The 20,792-nt window shown below is 42.7% G+C and overlaps 2 protein-coding genes across 3 annotated transcripts; one reads left to right on the top strand and one right to left on the bottom strand.

Annotated features, from left to right (window-relative positions):
- The first annotated feature begins 6,690 nt into the window (after window positions 1-6,690).
- rpl5a (ribosomal protein L5a) lies at window positions 6,691-10,333 on the top strand. The gene is made up of 8 exons (XM_005939351.2): window positions 6,691-6,810; window positions 7,127-7,196; window positions 7,289-7,404; window positions 7,485-7,619; window positions 7,718-7,920; window positions 9,204-9,381; window positions 9,950-10,038; window positions 10,173-10,333. The coding sequence occupies exons 1-8, from the start codon at window positions 6,808-6,810 to the stop codon at window positions 10,273-10,275; spliced, it is 897 nt and encodes a 298-aa protein (XP_005939413.1). The 5' UTR covers window positions 6,691-6,807; the 3' UTR covers window positions 10,276-10,333.
- A 338-nt stretch (window positions 10,334-10,671) lies between these two features.
- On the bottom strand, window positions 10,672-20,765 carry dipk1aa (divergent protein kinase domain 1Aa). 2 transcript variants are annotated; one of them, XM_005939348.3, is made up of 7 exons: window positions 20,407-20,765; window positions 19,994-20,288; window positions 15,145-15,279; window positions 14,905-15,012; window positions 13,298-13,474; window positions 13,080-13,211; window positions 10,672-12,990 (listed from the first exon to the last, which is right to left on the bottom strand). In XM_005939348.3, exons 2-7 carry the CDS (start codon window positions 20,045-20,047, stop codon window positions 12,310-12,312), a joined length of 1,287 nt encoding a protein of 428 aa, XP_005939410.1. In that variant the 5' UTR covers window positions 20,048-20,288; window positions 20,407-20,765; the 3' UTR covers window positions 10,672-12,309. The 2 variants fall into 2 exon arrangements, with proteins under 2 accessions (XP_005939410.1, XP_042083457.1); XM_042227523.1 differs by having other exon boundaries at window positions 19,994-20,765.
- Window positions 20,766-20,792: the final 27 nt, after the last annotated feature.

Raw genomic sequence — 20,792 nt, 5'->3', positions numbered from 1 at the left:
CCCCCCCCCTTTATTTTTGATGGACTGTGGGCATACCAGACTGTTTACTTTCCCATTGATTGCATGTTTGTTTCCTGGAGATTCATCAAAAAGCTGCAGTCTCACATTAAGTCAAAATGAAACTGAATGAGGAAAAAAAAGTTTGTTCTTAGAAAAGTCATTCAGTCCTCTTTTCTTTGGTTTTGTTGTCGGACCAGAAAACAGAATCATTTCAAGCAGTGCTCTCTCCTTTTGCAGAACATAACCACATGAGGCTGATTTTACTAACTGCCCCAGTCTGCAGTGGATTCATGGCATAATAACCTGTTGTGGTTAAACTGACTTTCCTTGGTTTATGTCCCTCTTCAGTCCCATGTGTTCAGCAAGGAGCGTTCACCTCTGTACCTCCGGACTCTTGTGGCATCTCAATGAAAACCACATCACGCTATCTCATCCCCTCACAGGTTCCTTTGGCTCCATAGCTCTAACCACCATTTAACCTCCCCACCCCACCTCATCAAGCTCTCAGCTGGGTCCACCTGCAGCTACCAGATAGGGACAGAGTACTAAAACAATGTATGATTTACTGGATGCAGCTGAACACGAGACAGTTCTTCTTTTTCACAGGCGATCAAGAAATGTGTTGCCTTTACTTGCACACTCTCAATCAAGTCTGCAGCTGTGAGCGGCGTTTGAGCTGCTCTAACTGATACGTCTCTGTCAAAGTTTTACTTATTGGGTTAATATCCTGATATGACACTAGAGGATCACAGAGGGCACCCGGGGATCTGCAGTGGTGCCAAATCCCAAGGACACAAAAGCCTCGGAAGCCTGCAAAAACAGTGAAAAGAAACTGCTCAGCAAATCCTCTGAGTTGTGCAGTAAACACCCCACAAATCACCTCCCTCATTCATCACTTTGGATTCAGCAGCTCCCCTTGTTTTAACTGTTTCTGGTTGTAAATTTCTCTCCCCCTCCACACACCTCACCCCAACCCCGAGATACCGAGAAACTCAGTGAGGACATTGGTGTCTGGACGTGAAGAAAGCTGCTGGGTGTTTCCTGGTCATTGTATCTGTTTGCATATCTGTGGAGGTGAGGCAACCATTCGAAAGGTCAGAGTTCAACAGGCACAGTTGAGTCTTAATGACCCTTCACTTCAGGTCACAGCTTCCAAACGGCAGGATTCAAACCAAAGAAGTAATTTTATACAGAATTTATACAGGAAGCTCATGTGTTTTAAGTCAAGGGTAAAGACTGCAAAAAGTGATGTTAGGAGGCGTTTTCTTTGCATGCTGCAAGTATTAAGTTGTTTGAACTTATGGTTTATCACACTGATGCATTTTCACAGAGAAAACACCAGTATGACTGTTTTTTTCCTTCTTTTTTCACAGGTTGTAAAACACTGGTCACAGCCGGGTAGACGAGACCAAAGGTGGCGTTTTTCACACAAAAACTTCATCTCTGCACCATCTCTGCTCTTCCTTGTGTTAAAGCTAGCAGGCTCAGTTTAGTTTCAGCAGAACTGATTTGGCTTTGCTTAGCATTTGTGCGTCCTTGCATTATTTGCCTGTTTGCTTCAGCATGCCATCCTGGGCAAAGAGCTTTCCTTGCACTGTAGAATCTCTCAGTCTCACCCAGAAAAATCTCAAAATGCACGGGCAAGAACGTCACAGGGTTAATGATGTGTGTGAACGCTGCAGATTTCACTCCACCCGTTCTTCTTCATGGGCTTTAGACGGGAAGGGAGACATTAAACTGTGTCTGTATGCAAATGAAAATACATGCAATCAGCAGTGAGAAAACGAGCAGGAAAGAGTGTGCTGTGTTTCAACAAAGTGCAGTCTTCTTATCTGTGGTGTGCCTGCGAACACATTTGTTGATGTGTGACTTTCTGCAAGTCATTTCTAGTCCACTGCAACCACAAAAGTCTTCTTTTAAATCTATGTCCTGGCTTTTGGGGATGAAAGCATGATTTACATGTAATGAATGGTTTCCTGTTGATATTACTTCAGTGCAGAAGCCCTCAAAAAATAAAAGTGAAATCCTAAACATTCCATACTTAGAAAACTAGTTCATGGAGCATCTTCTGAGAGAGGATAAACGCACTGCAAACGTAACCCTTTGTTCCCACCACACCCTCAGCCCATGTGTGAACCTTTAGTAACTGCTGACCACTACTACTGCTGAGGCATGACTGGACAAGTGCTTCTCTTAATTGCGAAATCAGTTCTGCAGAAACAGAGCTTGAACGGTCATGAGCAAGCTGTCCACAAGAGTGACTGTGACTTTTCTTATCTAACACTGAGACATCTGCACCAAGAGTGACAGTGAGGGATATTATCTATTTCACTCGAGCAGAAAAGCAGAAGATCACTGCTTCCCCTTTTCAAAGTAGCTGTTCATAGAGCTAAAGAGTTAACAGGATTTTTTTCTCCCCCCTTGACACAAAAGCAGTCTGTTGACTATGTGTTTGGTACCACAGAAGACACTGCAGTCTAATACTGCGCTGATAAAAGAAAAGCCGCGTATAACTAACAACTACCCACATAAAATAAAGATTTTACCCACATTGAATCAGCGCTGGCATGTAAAATGGATTATTTTCTCTACACTTCTTTGCTCGTTCTTTTTTTCCCTGCCCAAATGTGTTTCTTGCATGTCTAAGCTGAATATAAAGGAAGATCAAGCAAACAGTCAGTTTGTGGGTGCCTTTGTGGGGGCCTTTTAACACGTCTTGTGGCACAGGTGACAAAATTCACTTACGAGCACATTGCACTTTACTTAACTCTTAAAAAATCGAATCACAACTGCAACGTTTTGCAAGTCCACGGGCATCTGTGCACACTGAGAATTGCTACATTTTGATGGATAAACATGACGACTGTAGAGAGAGGTCAGCTGAGCAGCGCGACACCAAGAAACAAGTGCTCTGAAAAAGTCTGATCAGTCACTGCCACAAGAAGGTGAAGCATGCGACCCTATGAAGGCATTTTTCTATGTGATTGTTTGTCTTCATGAGTGTTTGTGAATATCTAATTGTTCATCATGACTCAGTGAGTTGTAGAGGTGTGAAAGCCTTAGAGCATACGCCCGTTTTGACAAACTGTGCAGTCTGTGAAAGTTATCTCTGATTGCTTTGCTGCTCACACCAGCCCTGATGTATCTTTGAGATTGAAAAAAAAAAAGCTTTGTTTACAGAGTCTTCTGCACAAATTTACAAGGTGCTCTGCCAAGATACTGAAACAATAAACCAAACACAAGAGATCAACTCCTATTGCATCAACGATGAACTGAAATTCATAGATGTGCAAGAGCAGGATTGTCTTCCTGCCCTTGTTGGAGGATGGGGTGGCAGAAATTTTGTTGGGCTCCTATAATACCTGGAAGCCAATTAATGACCCTGGAGCTCATATAAAAGGCATGTTTAAGCCATTTTAAAGCAAAAATTCACTTAATGCAACTTCTCAAATGTGCATGTGTGTGCGCTTTGTAGTAAACTCAAAATCATTGGGGTTTGACAGTTTATCAGGCAAAAAAAATGCGCAGAGGAGGGATACTGGATGCACTGGACAAAAGCTGTTGAATATGGAGCTGCCAGGCAGGTGGAGACCATAGAAAAGATACATGGATGTAACAAAGGAGGCATGGAGAGGGTTGGTGTGACAGAGGAAAATGCTAGAGATAGGGTGAGATGGAGACAGACGATCTGCTGTGGCGACCCTTGACAGGGGGAGGAGCAAGAAGACGAAGAAGAAGCTTTTCTAGTTTTACTACACCTGCAGCCATCAGGTAGACGAATGACGTAAAAGCGCATCCTTTGCTCTGCTATCTCAGAGCAAAGGTCCTGGATGCAAAGGCAAACCCTTCTCTGTCTCCCCATCAATGCTGCCTTCTGCACCCAGCACACCCTCTGAAGAGGTCTTTAATGTCAAATAATAATAATAATAATAAAAAGCACAGTGGAGTCATAGTTTGCATTGTTGCCTCACAGCAAGAAGGTCATGATTTCGACTGCACCATCTGGGATTTCTGTGTGGTTTCTCATGTCCAAAGACATGCAGTTAGTGGGGTTAGGTTAATTGCTGACCCTGATAAGGATAACAGGAAGAGAATGGATGAATAATAATAATAATAATAATAATAATAATAATAATAATAATAATAATAATAATAATAATTGATGTAAAAAACAAACAAAAAAGACCGTTTTGAACATACCTTCATGGGAAATGAACTCACAACAAACCAAATAAATAAATAAGTAAAATAATTTGAGTATTTAAAACATACTCATACTGTGGCCACAAGAAGAAGGAACCATAAAGTTAATATTTTAAAGCGTGTAGGAAAAATGCTCTGATTAATCAAACGGTCTCAGCTGACGTTGATAACTTTCCTGCTCCAGCCTAAAATCAATTTCTTTCCACACACGCAAAGAAGGGAGGCTGCTTCGCTTTGCTTTGATGCGCACTGAGTTTTGCGACTGGTGTCAGGTGCTGATTTTCTCTGCGTTGCTCCTGATATTCTGACTCTTATCTGCGTTACTTGCCGTGTCCGAATGCGTTCCACGTCCATGAACTCTGGGATGACATCAGATTAATCACAGCAGAGTAACACCATAGGCGGGGCACTGCTTTGCTCTTTGGAAATAGGTGGTTTCACATGGTGGGATGGAAGCTTTTGCTGCTCTGGCTGCTCACGTCCCCCTCAGTAACAGCTGATGACTGTCTGCTCACTCATCATATGGCGTCACTGATACTCCACCTCACTTTTACAATGTGACTGAATTATAAATAGAGATCTTGGAGTGAATATGAAATAATAGCTGCTGTTTTGCATTTACACGTCAATAATGACACTATTATAAATATTGAGGGTATTACCTAACTTGCCTCACAGCAAGTGGGATTTTCTCAGCATTGTAGCATTCTTTAAGCTCTTGATCACTTTTATTTGACATTTGTTTTACAACATAATGTTAAGTTGACTTCATTAGCCACATTCCTTCTCATAAAGAAAGGAAGAGCTTTTTATTCACCGGAAACAAAGATGGAAATACGCAAATAAAAAAGAGAAAAACCATTTTGGTCACAAATTCCATTTAGAGTTTTCCGCTGGACGGAACTTTGCCCTCGTTGTGATAGATAAAAATGTTCAAATATCCATTTTTCTGAGCTCTTTGAGCATTTATCAGCCATGTTTGCCTTCACTGAGTCTGAGAGTTCAATGCTGACCCTGGAAACAGCTGTTGAGGTGAAGAAAATCCCACTAGTGGGTCCATATAGTCAGGAGGAGCTTTTGAATGTATTGTGCTTGTTTTGGGAAAGGAAATGTAAAGTTAGGGCAGTGAGGGTCAAACCAGCATCTGGAGCGGTGATAATACAAGAAAAGAAAAAAGCAGAGAAGCAACATTATTCTGGCATCTCTTTACTTCTGTAATTTTTACAAGGAAAATTTACAAGTTCCAGTAACAGCCCACAGACCTTCCAGGTACAGAAGTGCTTATTTCCAGACAATAGCTCCACGACAGCCAAGGAAAAGTGAAAGATTTCTCTTACAATATACTACAAGTGAAGGACTCAACGCCCACAGCAGTGAAAACTGAAGTCAGAGGAGCCTAAAAAGCAGACTGTGAGGCCTGAACACTAATGTCAGAGAGGTTAAATGAGGCCACACAAACTGCATGTGCACACTGGGCTGCCAGCTCATCTACCTTAGATTCTGATTCATCTTTTAGACATTGTGACCTCTCTGGGGACTGAGAGTCCGCCCTCCCGGCAGACTCGTTTCCAGCTCGATGCATCAACATTGTATTGCGTGTCTTGATTTCACCATCGTGGAGGATGTGTCACCAAAAATGTGCTATCACATCAGATGCTTGGCGTCACAGAGTGTCTGTGGACAGCACATGCGCAGGGCTGCTGTGGCCCTGCGCATGTCACCTCAAAGCTTTTCCTATTTTCTTCTTTTCTCTGTGTAAATTTAAAATCCTGACACAATGCAAATGTCATCCTGCTTTCTACGGCGTTGGTTTAAAATGTAATAATCTCTTATAGATCTAATGAAAGATTTTTCTCAGGTATATTTAACTTAAATGTGCTGCTTTTATTCAAATTGGGAAGCACTTTAACTATGCTTTTTAAAAATGCAATCAAAATGAAGTTATTATTATTATCCATCCATTTTCTATCACCTATCTGGGATCAGTTTGTGGGGACAGCACCTCAACAGAGAAGGCTAGACTTCTCTCACCCCAGCCACCTCCTTCCAGCTCATCCAGGGAGGATGCTGAGACCTTCCCAAGCCAGACAAGTCCTAAGTCTGCCCACAGCAGGACATGTCCGGACTGCCTCACTTAGAGGCATGCAGGAGGCATCCTGGTCAGATGCCTGACTCAACTTAACTGACTCGTTTTAATGTGGGGGGAAAAGCACTTCTACTCCCTCTGATCCCTCTGGAATGACCAAGGTACTCACCCTCCTTATTCTAAGTGGATTATTAATTACAAAAATGATTAATTGAATATTAATTTATATAATTAAAACATTTAATAAAAAATAATATATTTGCCATTTTAATTCATTAATGACACAACAGTTATTTAATGATCTATTTGATGTATTTGTGGCCCTCCACAGACCTGTGCTCTCCGTGTAGCTGCTGCCCTCTGTTGGCCTGTGCTGTTTGTCTCCGGTGCAGCAGGGGGCGCTGCCAACCCGCGACACTCCGTGGAAAAACCCCCCAAAGATAGCGACATCAGACTTCCGTGTCCCGGAGTCCGCTAGTTAGTGCAGGAGGGGAAAGAAGAAGAAAAAATACCCCAAAATGGTGAGTGGATAAAGCTCATATACACCGGGTGGAGACGGTTTGAGTTTGTGGAGGTGTGTTTGTAGTTAGATGAGTGTCTAAAGCGTTTTGAGGGACAGATGGAGCTGGATATTTGCGGCTTGTCGGGCTGTTCCGGCCGGGTGAGCCGCTCGGCTCCAGCGTGGCGATTCATGGCTGCTGAGACCTCAGCTGACCTCCTCGTGGAGACTTACTCCGAGCGGTTAAACAGCTTTTGTGCCCATAGGGACAACTGGAGGCTTGATACTTATGGTATTTTCTGCTTCTGCTGACATGTTGCTTCTTCGTCTCTTCTCAGGGTTTCGTCAAAGTGGTGAAGAACAAGGCCTACTTCAAGCGCTACGAAGTCAAATTCAGGAGGAGGAGAGGTAAAAGTCAACATGAATTGCACATAGGCTCTGATCCCCTTTCTATGGAGCATACGCCATTAAACCACATGCTGTTACTTATTATTTGACAGAGGGGAAAACCGACTATTTTGCCCGCAAACGCTTGGTTGTGCAGGACAAGAACAAGTACAACACCCCCAAGTACCGGATGATTGTCAGGTTCTCCAACAGGGACATCTGCTGCCAGGTCAGTGCCAGAAAGACTCAACTTGGGAGGTCACGTGTTTTTAAGCAGCTGTCTCATCTTGCTATCTCTGCGTTGTCCAGATTGCCTACGCGAAGATTGAGGGAGACCATATCGTTTGTGCTGCTTACTCTCATGAGCTGGCCAAGTATGGTATCACAGTGGGCCTTACAAACTATGCTGCTGCTTACTGCACGGGGCTGCTGCTGGCTCGCAGGGTAAGCGTGCGCACAAACACACACACATATGTTGCCATACATTGGAGCAGATTTATGTTTTTGCACATCCTCTCATACGCCTTCATCCTCCTCCCTAGCTACTGCAAAAGTTCGGCATGGACCAGGTGTACGAGGGCCAGGTGGAGGTGACGGGAGATGAGTTCAATGTAGAGAGCGTGGATGGACAACCAGGCGCCTTCACGTGTTATCTGGACGCAGGTCTGGCCAGAACCACTACAGGGAACAAGGTGTTTGGAGCATTAAAGGGGGCGGTGGACGGTGGACTTGCCATTCCTCACAGGTCAGTATGATGTCAGAGTCGCACTCGGGTGGACTTTTTTTGCAGCTTACTCCTGCAGTAAACATGCGCAGGAACAGAAATGTGTGCATGTTTTTCTTTGAGACATTTTTACAATCGCATATTTCCAGTTAGAGTTTACGTGGTTATTCGCTGGTCTCCGTCCAGCTAAAGTTTGTCCGTTTAGTTTGCTGGTGCATCTCTGCTTCTCGATGATGATAAAAAGCACGCTGAGCAAAATGTAGTTGGTCCTTCATTTGCATTAGCTGATGTTTACTGTCCTTTTCAAGACGGGGCTGAGAGAAGCAGGATGGGACCGTTTTTAGGATTTGCCATTAGGTGGTAGTTCCAGGTTCTGGGTACTTTTTAGTACCTGCTTGGGCGTGGTTTCAAGTGATCTGAGGCGATCCGAAAATGTGACGCAAACAGATTGCATGCCACTGATTGGCTAGTCAGTAGTGTCACACCATGAGTCATGAGAGTTACTCCCTCACGAAAATCAAAGCCACTATTGTTGAAACCCGGCAATGAGGAAAATGGCTGCACAAAACCCCCCCACTGTAGTCCCTAAGACTGACAAAATGCCATATGATATACCGAGCATCAGGTGTACGTACCATCACCACAACATCCTCTGTTGTTGTTGTGTCGCATACAAATGAGGTCACAGACTTTTGGACGTTCTGCTCTGACGACCCAACACACAATACACACGATTTATACTTCTGCGTCACATCTACTTTGTAACTTGCACCATAGCCAGTGACCATTTATAACCTTAATTGGGGCGTAACACGACATGCACCACCTGAGAAATGTAACTACACGTCGGGGGAGATGCATGGCATGGAAAGTTCCCATGTAGGGAGAAAAGGGATTTCTGGTTACTAGGCAACGTCAAAATCAAACTTGAGGTGGTTTTGTAATGGGAAAAGAGCAGAACTGAGTCAAGCCCAGTAGGTAATAGTGGGAAATGGCTAAAAGATCACTGGCAAAAGTCTACATCAGGCCTTGCGGTCGCTGCCTGTGAGAAGGCAAACTTGGAGCAGCAGCAACCATCTCAGCACTCACTGGTAAAACGCTGCCCCCTGATGGCGACAGTTCAACTTCACAGAGGTTGATTACAAAAAGCAGCTGTAACACGTTGTTCCACAACAAAGAACAGAACTACCTTGAACCTTGTGTTTTTGTTTTGTCTGGTTTTTGTTTAGTTTTTTTTAAACTTGATTCTTCAGAGGCGTCTTTTAATAGCCCAACTCAGTTTCTTCACACTTTCTGTTTTTTAGTCTGAAACGTTTCCCCGGCTACGACACAGAGAGTAAAGAGTTCAACGCAGAGGTGCATCGGAAACACATCATGGGCATGAACGTGGCCGACTACATGTCCTACCTGATGGAGGAGGACGAGGACGCCTACAAGAAACAGTTCTCGCGCTTCATCAAGAACGGAGTCACTCCAGACATGGTAACATAACACTTGCTGCGTGATTTTTACGAACACGGCCTGAACAGATTCTGTTAGCTAGTTTCGTGTCTGCTTAAATCATGTAATGTTGAGGCGACACTCTCAGATGCATTTAAGATTTGGTTTCCTGTTTCCAGTACTCGAAGTGGTGTTCAACTCAGTGATGCAGAAAAAGCTTGACCGCAATTATTTTTGGCACTATATAAAAATAAAGAAAAGTCTGACCTGTTATGTATCATGTAGATGAACATTTCCTCTGCGATTTGATCATTTGGTGATGTTTACATCAACATAATTTAAATATTGCTTGCATGTCAAATATCTAATTTGAATGCATCAAATGCAAACAGGAAACTTGAACTCATAGCAGTGATGATCTCACAAAGATCCAGTATGGGCTTCTCTACATGTAGACTGTATTGAATTAGTATATCAATTCAATAGCCCCTCCCCTCTTTCCAGTGATAATGTCGTCTGATGTTTCCTGTTATTTTTCAAGAGAAACGACAATCTATTAGGTACACAATGAACAGCTTTGTCATTAATTAAATTCCTGTTTTGTTTTCAGGTCGAAGAAATGTACAAAAAAGCACACGCCGCCATCAGAGCGAACCCCGTACACCAAAAGAAACCCAAAAAAGACGTCAAGAAGAAGAGGTGAGTTGACAGTCACCATCGTGGAACAATAACTGCTCTTATTTCATGCCAAATCGAGGCCAAAGTAGTTACTTTTTCTCTCGTGTGGTGAATGTTAATGGAGTTGTTTTTTGTCGTCGTCTCTTTCCGGGCAGGTGGAATCGCGCCAAGTTATCTCTGGCACAGAGGAAGGACCGCGTCGCCCAGAAAAAGGCCAGCTTCTTACGAGCGCAAGAGCAAGAAGAAGGGGACGGTTAGGGCCTCTGCAGAGAAAATGCAGCTCACATTGCAGACAAATAAATTTATTTGAAACTCACGCTGTCTCTGTCCTGTGTCACGAGTATTATGAGTCGCTCCTTTCCCTCAAGTTAGACTCGTAATTACTCATCTGTTATCATGTTTGAACCACAATGGTGTCTGTTAACTGACAGGACTGACATACTCAAAAGGAAACAGTGCAGTGGTATGCATTTTAATTGTGCAAAATCATGCTGTTTTGTTTTGTTTTTCTTCATTTCTAAGTAAACTTTTTTTTTTAAAGTTTCCAAACTCAGCAGCAGTCTGATCTGCGTTGTAGTGGCTTAACACATCCAGCTGTAGTAAGTTCATTTCAGTAACATGTGACAAGTCATGGAAAACCTTTTGCACAGCATGACACGTGAGCACAAGATTTTATATTTTGCACAAACTGTAAACATTCATAAAAAGGACCAGCATGAACTCTATGGCACTGTGATGTGAAAATCCATAAATAATGCCGTACGTTACCACAAATGCTCTTTTCAATGGAAAATACAAACGGCAAACATTCACAAATTAAATACATTAGTTTTTTGGGTGGGTCAGTGATGCAGCAGTGACTTCACAAGTGGGAGATGCACATTGATAAGACAGCCAGACTTCTGTGGATACCTTCACATCGGCCATACAGGATACTGTCTCAGTCTATCATGCAGATGAGTGACATTTTTTAAAAATCCAGCACTAAGACAAGACTTGGAATGTATCGCTAAACCTTTAGATTGTGTTTGGAGGACCAAAATCAACAACCTGCATTTAAAAAAAAAACAACCTGTTGAATCAATTGTGCTGCCCCACTGTGGTGAGCCCCGGTGAATAAGGGAAAATCCAAAAGTAGCTTCTTTAAGACAAACAATAAAGGTTGGAGGGAATCTAGAGAAATCTCTGTTCAACAGCTTGCTGAGGTAGTACTGAATCGTACAGTACTACTTATTATCAGTATACTATTAAAAAAGTAAAATCAGCATGATAGTATGTGGGTATAAATCCAAATGGCATGGGTAACCTGCACATCTGTGAAGGCACCATTAATGCTGAACATTATTCCCAGGTTTTCCCTACAAAGGCCTTGCTTATCTCAGATGACGCCAAACTCCATTCTATGTGCATTTAAACAGCTGGCTACATAGAACTAACCTGCACGGATTCAAGACCTGTCACCCATTTAAAACATCTGGTATATAAAATTACAGCATCTGCGCTGGTCTCCTCTACTGCAATTAGTAGCTCCACAGTATATAATGCTTTGCACATTTGGCTAACGAGTGAAAGATCGACACAGATCCCTGTAGGATTGCGTCAGGAAGGACATCCGGTGTATAGTCCCGACTTTTTGACAATTGTATGAAACGCATGCACTGTTGCACTTGGTGACACATTCTTTCATGATAACACACATAAGAACTATGATTTATTTTTGCTTCTGTGTAGATTTAGTTATGTTTCTAGAAGTGCTGATCGTCCACCGAATGAGTAGTAATATGTGAAAACTCTTGTTTAGACACTACAGCACAGTTTGGGTTTTTAGGTCGGTTTAAGTCCTTTGTTAAAAGTCCACCCTTATCCTAAACTCTCTCAAGTTCTAGGTTTTAATATGAAATTGTGGTATTGATGTTCATTGATTTTACAATCATCATTTTACCAGCGTAGTGTGCACTCATCAGCATGATGTTTTGTGGCAAAAACAGCAATTCAGTCTCTCGGCTTTTGAGACTTTCAGTAAAAACTACAAGTATTTTCTTTTCCAGCAGTGCTATCATGACATTCCACTGTAGTGAACAATACAATACACAATGTGTGTTTCTATGAGCGTGACTGACGGTAACATGCAGTCATTTAATCATTTAAAATAAGTTTTTCCGGCCTCCAGCTTCATCCATATGTGTGACCGTTCCTAAGTGTTAGTTAAAAATGACTTTAGTAAGTTTGCTACTCTTACATCACAGCCTATTTTATACCCATTTCCTCCTTCAGAGTGACTTCCCCTCCTTGTCACGAGTCCTTGGTGTGTGAGATCTGTTTCCACAGCAGGGCTTTCAGGTTGTTGAGGATAAGTGAGTGCTCCATGTTCATCTGTCCAGCATTACCTTTGAGAGCCATGCAGGCATACAGCTGCCTCTCGAGCTCCTCTCTCATCTCTGATGGTGCCCCCCGCAGGAGGTAGTCCTTCAGCGCTTCGCAAGCCTTCGCCAAGTTTGGCCTGAATGGCTCCTCCCTGCATCGCCTCTCTGACAAATCGCAGGATGTGTGGCAGTCTGCCCCGTAAATGCAGTCGGCATCTGTTTCGCACTTCAGTGCTTGCATGGTGCGCCTGAACTCCTCCTCAGAAACCACTGCTTGGGTGTTAGTCAGACGGAGCTCATGGCGGTCAGTGTAACCAAAGTGTGCCGCAGTGAGGTCGCAGATCAGAAAGCTCCCGTAGGTGCCGTGAAAGATGTCCTCCACGAGCTCCAGCAGGCCCATGGAGATCTTAGCTTTGCGAGGCCAGGAGGGGGTGAACCACTGGTCCATGGAGCGCTGCAAACCACTAGGAACCCAAGAAACAAGAGGCCAAGGCAGAGATAAACCGTACAGGGGTCCATAGGGAACACGCTCCGTCATGTAGAGATCCCCGCAGTAGCCGATGAGACGAGGAGTGTGTCCTCTGTCCTGGAGCAGCAGACCCAGCAGCACCTCAGAGAACAGAGCACGAAACTGCCTTAACATCAAGCCTCAGAAAACTGTTCTCCACTGTTAATTATATTATTATGAACTTATGATACCTCATCCATTTGCAGGAGGGCCCATGTAGAGCGGGCTTCTGGCAGTGACACCCGTCCATCCCTGTTGCCATCGGCGACAGAGAGGATTTGGCTGACGAGGCTAGCAAGGTTCGCGTGTTCTCCAAGCTTGGACTGGTGGATAGAGAATGAGAGAAGCTGTTTCGGGCTAAATCACAGATTTAGTTTCATCACAACTTTTATGACTTGACCTCTTTTACCTTGAGGTGATTAAAGACCATCTCTTTAAACTTCTCCACTGAGGTGCCTCTCGTAGGCTTGTCAAACACTGGGGTTTCCCTCCGTGGCTCTGGTTCCTCACCCAGCTCATAGTGCACAACCTCCCCCAGCTTACAGTGGATGATCCCATCGTGGTCTCCCCAGCTTCCTGTGTATACCTAATGAAAAGCAGAATGGGATAATTGACCGATCACTCATCTTTATCCTTTGCTAATGAGAACTCATATAAGAATAAACTTTTCATGTAACTCTCAGAAAAAAGAAATTCTTTAATATTCTACAGAGGTCTCAAAAGTTGATTCTGTTCATCTGGATGTAGCGTTTTCAGTGGGAGAAACGTTTCGTCACTCATCCAAGTGACTTCTTCAGTCTCAGCTGACTGCAGGTTTCCCCAATCTTATCATTGTAAGATGGCGAAAGATGTACCCTTAGGCCCCCTCCTTGATTCAGAGATGGTCTTTCCCTTTTCACATAAGGGTAAGGTTAGATCCTTCGCCATATTATAGTGCTGTGATTTCAGCCATTCCCCAACTCTCTGTGAATGGTACTCATGGCCATTGATCAGTGGGCTTTGATCAGTGGTTGTTGATCAATGGTCATGAAAATTTGCATAATTATGATGAAGGAACTGACCTCCCAGCCCATTGTTCCTTCAGTGGTACTAGTTTCAGTCATTATGCAAATGCACTGTTTATAAGATTGGGGAAACCTGCAGTCAGCTGAGACTGAAGAAGTCACTTGGATGAGTGATGAAACGTTTCTCTCACTGAAAACGCTACATCCAGATGAACAGAATCAACTTTTGGAGATCTACATACCTGGATGATTGAGCATGCATCAAGAAGATTCTACAGAGCTAATAAATCTAAAAAATAGCTACAATTGCAAATTCTTTAAATGTTTCTATGTATAAAAAATGGCTGTAGAGAAATGTTCCACAACAGAAAAAAATGTAAAAAATACCCTGCAAGAAAAATAGTTACTAGGTGAGCTAACAGAGGCTAATAGAAGCTGACAGAGGCTAACAGTGGCAATAAAATCTGTGCTTACTTCAACAAGTTGACTCAGTATCACTGTCATCGGTCAAAAGTGAACTCCACTGCATCGACTGTATTGGACTCTTGTCACAACGTTTTATAGCCTCCTCCAAAGTAAATACAGGTGGGCCGCTAGCCTATTGACTGCTTGCTGTGGTAAACAGGGGGCCGACAGCCTACACTCATTACAAATGAACGTCCTGAGTTTTTGAGGTGACATTGAGGGTAAAAACATAAAAATACTGCACATTTTTAATTACTTTTTTATTAATAATTCATTATTATGTGTTGGTTTTCTAACAGTGTTTAGAAAAATGTTTATATACAGAAACAGTGGAAGAAACATGTCGGCCCATGGCAGCAGTTATGGAGTAGAGTCTAAATTTGATGTATTTGTTTGTCTTGGCTGACTAAAACCTGTTTGTCCTACAGCAACCAGCTAGGTTTGTTCATTTCAACTGGGTGTGTAAGAAAACAGAAGTCATGTATTGACATCTACCAGTGAGATTTTACACACAGTAATCTAAATGGAAAGTACAGTGGTCGCCTACCTGGTTGTTTGGCAGTGTTGACAGACACCTGCCCATGTACAGTGTTTCCTTGTCGCACAGACTACTGCAAGCAGACCCATCGATGATCCCCCTCCTGTATTTATCACACTTTAACAAAAAAGAGGAGCACAATTATTATTCTAACACGGGTGACATTTTCTTAATAGCCACAAAGATTTCTGAGACAAGTTCTTGCAATTTTCAAACCACGGTCTCTTCTAAACTACTGCAGTCACTCACAATGGCATTCTTGCACTCGTGTCCTCTGCACAGCTCTGTGTAGGCGGAGTATTGCACATAGAACACCCAGCTCCCCACCAGCACAGTCAGCCATGTCAGGAACAGGTAGTTCACCCGCACAAAGGAGATCCGAGCCTGTGAGTGGAGAGTTGAAACAAAACTGCGCTGATGGATCCAGATCTGGAAACTCTACAGTACCAAGGTCCCGGCAGTTCATTTTGTTATGAACCTGCATTTCTTTGTATTGGGATTACCTGGATTAACGTGTTAGACAACCATGGATTTGATCTAATCACACAGCTTTGATCACATAAAAGGTTATTATAGTGAGAGTTGGGGACTCTGACCAGTACCAACCAGTACCTTGTCCAGTAACAAGGTACTGGTTGTGTGGTTTATTGCTAGGTGCAACAATAGCTCATTAAGCCAGAGAATGTTTTTTAGAGTTGGGAGTCCCATTCTTTCAGCGCGACATACCATTTTAGTTGTGGCTGGTAACAGCTTACTGCTTGAGTCACAGGATGCACACATCACATGTCTTACAATGCCCCTTTGAACAGACGTCCTGTTATTTCTGTGACACGGTGAAAGTTAATGCAGTTATTTGCCATCGTGATAAAAATCAGGCAGAGTGAAACTTCTGAAGAAAACTACACTACAAAAAAACAGTAGTATTGTCCATGCCAGTATTATACCATGGACACCAGATATCAATATTTTACTAAATAAATTAAAATACTCAGGGAGTACTCCAAAGAAAAAGGATAATCTCATGCACGACCATCCTGACATTAGCTAAACAAACTTACATTAAATCAGCTCAAGTGAAAGTACAACATTGGACACACTTAGCTACAGAGAGCTACCTCCTAATTCAGAGCTAGCTAATGGCTCGGTCAAGGACTAAAAATATAACAACTTCCTTAGATCCATAAAAAAAAATTTTTCACATTCTGTGACCGATTGGAACTTGTGGTGATGATATGGTTGCTCAGAGCTCGTGGGTGTTGCACATTCACAACCACTTTTAATCGCAGAGCGATTGCACAGATTGCCAGATAGGAAGCAACTTTTCTGCAAACAGCTGCAGCCTGACCTGGACTGACTGCAAAATATTGCTGTCTGATTTATAAATGCAGACAGATTGGCAACATGCTGCCATCAGTCTGAATGAGTCTTTGTCAGTAAACACAATTCGAGAGGACTTGAGTCAGCTGGCTGCTTGTGGGTCGGTTATATTTCTATAGAACAGGAAGGCTGCTGAATGCAAATGTAATGTGAATTTCTTTTAAAAATGAATTTGAGTCTATGCAGACTTCAACAGATACGTGATTTTAAAGGATTTATCACAGTTAATTGATGTATTATTAGTAATAGATTGCACTTCATTGCCAACTTGGTCCCTTTCAATCATAGACTATCTCACAATAATTATGGCTGGTTTTAGTGAGTATTGGTATTCTTGCCAATCTTATTGTGATAAAACAGACACTGACAAAGTTCAACTTTGAGGGCACAGTTTGCAAAACTAGATAAATATAATAATAATATTGTATCGTGTGAAGCATGGTGATGATATTGTATCATGTGGTATCTGGTGATTTTCACCTCTAATGGAATAAAAAACTGAACTGAAATTAACCAAATCAGAAACAAAACAGCTGCAGTTGTTGAAAACAGGAAGAAAGATCAAGTTAAATGCCAAGTTAGTCATACAGTCCAGCTGTACATACAGAAAGTAACTATTTGCTTCATTACCAACCTATAGCAGTGTTATATTTGCATCTCTGCGAGGCTACACTTATAAAGAGTGGTGCTTTGAGTTAAAGTGTAACTTTAGCAGGCAACAATAAAAACGATAACATGGCAATGATTTGCAGCTATAACTTTTACCTTGTTTGAAATCCTAGTTTAGTATGCCAACATACTCCAACATACTAAATACTGATTTTGTGGTGCTGAAGTCAGAGGATCGCAAAAGTCCCTGGGAGGGGTAACATGAAGTTTTTGTGTCAATAATTCATTAATTTGTTCTTTGGTCACTGTGGCCAAAGGTTGCTAAGCCAACTATCATGGCAATCCACACAACACAGCTACACATTTCACCATCTCTTCTATGGCAGAAAAGTCTGCGGCCTTATCAAAGAGTCTCGAAGAAGAATTGTGAAAACTGTTGCGCTGAAGTCGGTTAATGAAATGATCCTCTCGGCAGCACACAGACTAAGAGAATAATTAAATAAAAGCAAGCAAAAAGATAAAGCAAAGAGGACTGTTGGAGGGCAGAGTGGAGCAGTGAAAAGAATTTAGGTCAGACTGCCTCCGTCGGACACACTCCTCGACTTTTACCCAAACAAAACTGCAGTTAGTTTTCCCTCCGAGGACTGTAACTGCACTTGGGAGGATAAAGTAATTTTGCTTCTCTCTTTGATTGCATGGCAGGAACTGGTTATGCCGTGTGTGTTTTGGCAGCTTGGCGTGCCTCTCATTCAGCTTTAGCACTGTTTCCAAATCCCAGCAAAATACCCTGGCAGTGTGGCAGGCACCAAGTCAAAAGCCTTTTTATCTTTCATGTGCTATGATTACTGTAGTATGTAAACAGAGCAGAAGAACTCTCTGTTATGGGTTTATACACTCTGTGGGAGACATTAAAGCGTCTGATCCGCACTGACACACAGAAAGAGGGTCAAATTACTCTTAATTTGTATTCTTTTGAGATTTGAGGCATCTCGCGAAATACTTTTGCAAGGAGGTTAGGGTACGGGAAAATAACAAATTACCTGTCTCTCTAATTGGTGCATTTCATCAATCTGTTACTGACAACAGCAGGAGTTTATTTGAGCTTTAGCAGCTGCTTTTTAACAGAGCAGGACAGATGTCTCCTCTGCACGACCGCTTTGCTTTTAAACACCGTGTGCCCTGAAGAGATGACTAAATAGACAGTTGGCCTCCACGAAAGAGATAGAGATAAGGATAAAGAGTGAACATTGCTATCACATCTGAATGCCTTGGCATGTGTAGAGGCTCTCTGCAAAGGGAATTAACATTTCCTAAGTGCACACATGGAAATTAAAGGTTGGATACAGCCCAGCCCTCCATGGTCATGACAAGCAAGTGACTTTGAGTCATGCGTGCCTGTGAACTGTCTGTGGGGTGTGTGAAAGCTGAGCAGGACAGAGCTTAATCCTTCATCAAACCCTTTGGTCCCTTACAGTGTATCCTTTGCAATGACACCTGATATGTACTAAATGTCTTAACTAGGAAAACAATGCATAAACCTAACTGATGCCACGTATGAGGGTTAAAATGAGTCAAAAAGATGTTTATTACTATATTACTAATCACAAAGACAGGGACAGAGACTCCACATGTTTTGCAGTTGTATAGCAGCCTCAAGGTATAAATCAATAAAATAAACAAAACAAGATAAGTCAAATAAAATGACTAAGTGCTGAGAGCTGAATGACCTATGCACGACTGAGCTAAGTGACAAAGCACAAAATCCATAGTGCAAGCTTTAGTGTCACTGTCTGTCAACAGATGGTCTCAGTTACCCAGACAAAAGGCCCATATCATGTAGAGGGGTTTGCGGTGATGGCCACTGTCATTTCATTCCACCTGAAATCCACAGAGCGTCTCAGGACGGAGCTGGCTCTCCTTGTCAGTTTTTGCCTCTAATCCCGCGTGACGCACTGAAGGTGGCTAATACTCCCTGATTGAAAACGTGTCTTTACGTGCTCAGTGAAGTCTTACTAAACTGGTTTTTAAATGTAGCAGGCTTTGACATCTGAGCTATTTGATTTCTGACAGCACAGTTCGGTCCAGGAGACATATATATGTCGGCTCTGCAGTAAACTGTGATGGCTTTGCTGAAACTTGCCCTGTAAGCTTGCTACCTGGAAGACAATAAGGAACACATTTTGCCGTGGTGGCTTTATGAGCATACAGGTTTCCTAGAAGTTCTTAGAGAGGCTTTTTCTTAATATTTGTGAGCCCGTTTGCATTTTTCACTGACCTTTTGTTTGAGATACATGGACATGGGGAGAAACTGATTTGAGTAGACCACAAATAGAACACATTTGCCTAATTGTTGTGCAAAATGTGCACACTGCATGCACAATATACAGTGAAAACACATGCAAAATCCTTTTTTTCTTCTAGGATCGATGTCCTCTCAGGCCTCAAAAAAACAACGCCAGGTACAGGATGACATGTTGCTTGGTAGCAACTGATCTCACTGAATTAAACCACGGGCCTACAGGAGACACTTGTTTACTGTAATTGGTTACTGGTTATAGCCAGATGAAATGAGCTGAACTTGCCAACATGTTTCACACACTTTGAGCTCAACATGTTTCAGCTTTCAGTAGACTGCATTAAACTGACGGCTGTGCATGTTGTAATGCAACAGCATTCTACCCTTTTTAAGAGCAAATGCAGCCCTCTTGCATAAGCTCCTTACTGTATTGAGAGAAGTTGCTGGCAGATGCTCCTCAAATCAGAAGGTTCAACCCTTATTACCCAGCCCAAAGGAATTACTGCTGCCCTGGCACTGCTGAAGGCAAGGAAAAGACTGAGTGGAAGCCCTGGCATCTTTACAGTCAAAAACAAAGCAGTGCCAGGGAAACGATCCTATTGTTTCTAGAGCAGGCCCGCATTCATCAGGTATTTTGCATTTTGCATTCATCAGGTATTTTGATGTCCACACCGAGCAGCAAGAGGAGGTACCCGTTTACTGCCAGCTGTCAGTGTGATGTGGCACCACGGCGAGCTCAAACAATCCCACAGCATCACCTCATTTTTTTAAAACTGCAATCCGCTTCACACAACAGATCCTGGGTAGCAATCTTACCTGAAAGTAGAAAGACTTCTTCACCCAGGCCCGTGGAAAAAGACCCTTCGCCATCACAAAAATAGATCATCTCAAGACGTGGACCTGGCTGTGGGGGATCATCCAAAAACCCATGGGACAAAGCGTGTTCAGCATCAAACGACGAACACAGAAAAATTATTACAGGTTATCCGATTTTAAGCTCAGATTGTCGGTTTGTGTTGACGGCGTGAGTCGCTCTGACGGCACACTTTGCCTGCGCCTGGGCTCTCTTTGCAGTAGCTGCTGAATTCCAACCAAAGCAACATAGTTGAAGCTGGGGAAAAACGCAGGTTCAGAGCGCAGGCGCAAACTCTACCAATAAGATGTGTTTTTTTTTTAAGTTTACACGTGATCCACTAATTTGACCAAAACTGCTGTCCAAGCCCACTCACCGAAGCCAGATCCCCCCCGCAGATAACGGCGAGTCAATATTGTGTGTTTGCGAAACTCCGGAGGTACAAGCGGGTCAAGCCAGCAAGGAGGGGGAAGACAAACATCCGCTTCCTCCTTCAAAATAAAGGTTTTATTGTGGAGACGCTACACACAACTTCCGGCCAGGAGGTCTGATTAAAAATTACCTGTTAGCGTCATGTTACGTTGTAGCGCCATGAAGTGGTCGTACTTTGCACAAGTTTATCAAACATCGCGTCGTTAAACTTCTGATGTTTTTGAGTAAACATATTTTATATATAGAACGTCTCTCTTAGGCAGACATTAACGCATAACACCTCTAGAAAAACGTCGACTAAAATAATTTAAAAAATAAAAAATATGCATC

Source organism: Haplochromis burtoni, unplaced genomic scaffold (genome assembly GCF_018398535.1).
Source record: "Haplochromis burtoni strain Fernald_Lab_line unplaced genomic scaffold, NCSU_Asbu1 Contig_266, whole genome shotgun sequence".
Classification (NCBI taxonomy): Eukaryota; Metazoa; Chordata; class Actinopteri; order Cichliformes; family Cichlidae; genus Haplochromis; species Haplochromis burtoni.
Note: the sequence above shows the minus strand (reverse complement) of the source record. Positions and strands in the feature narration are given on the sequence as shown.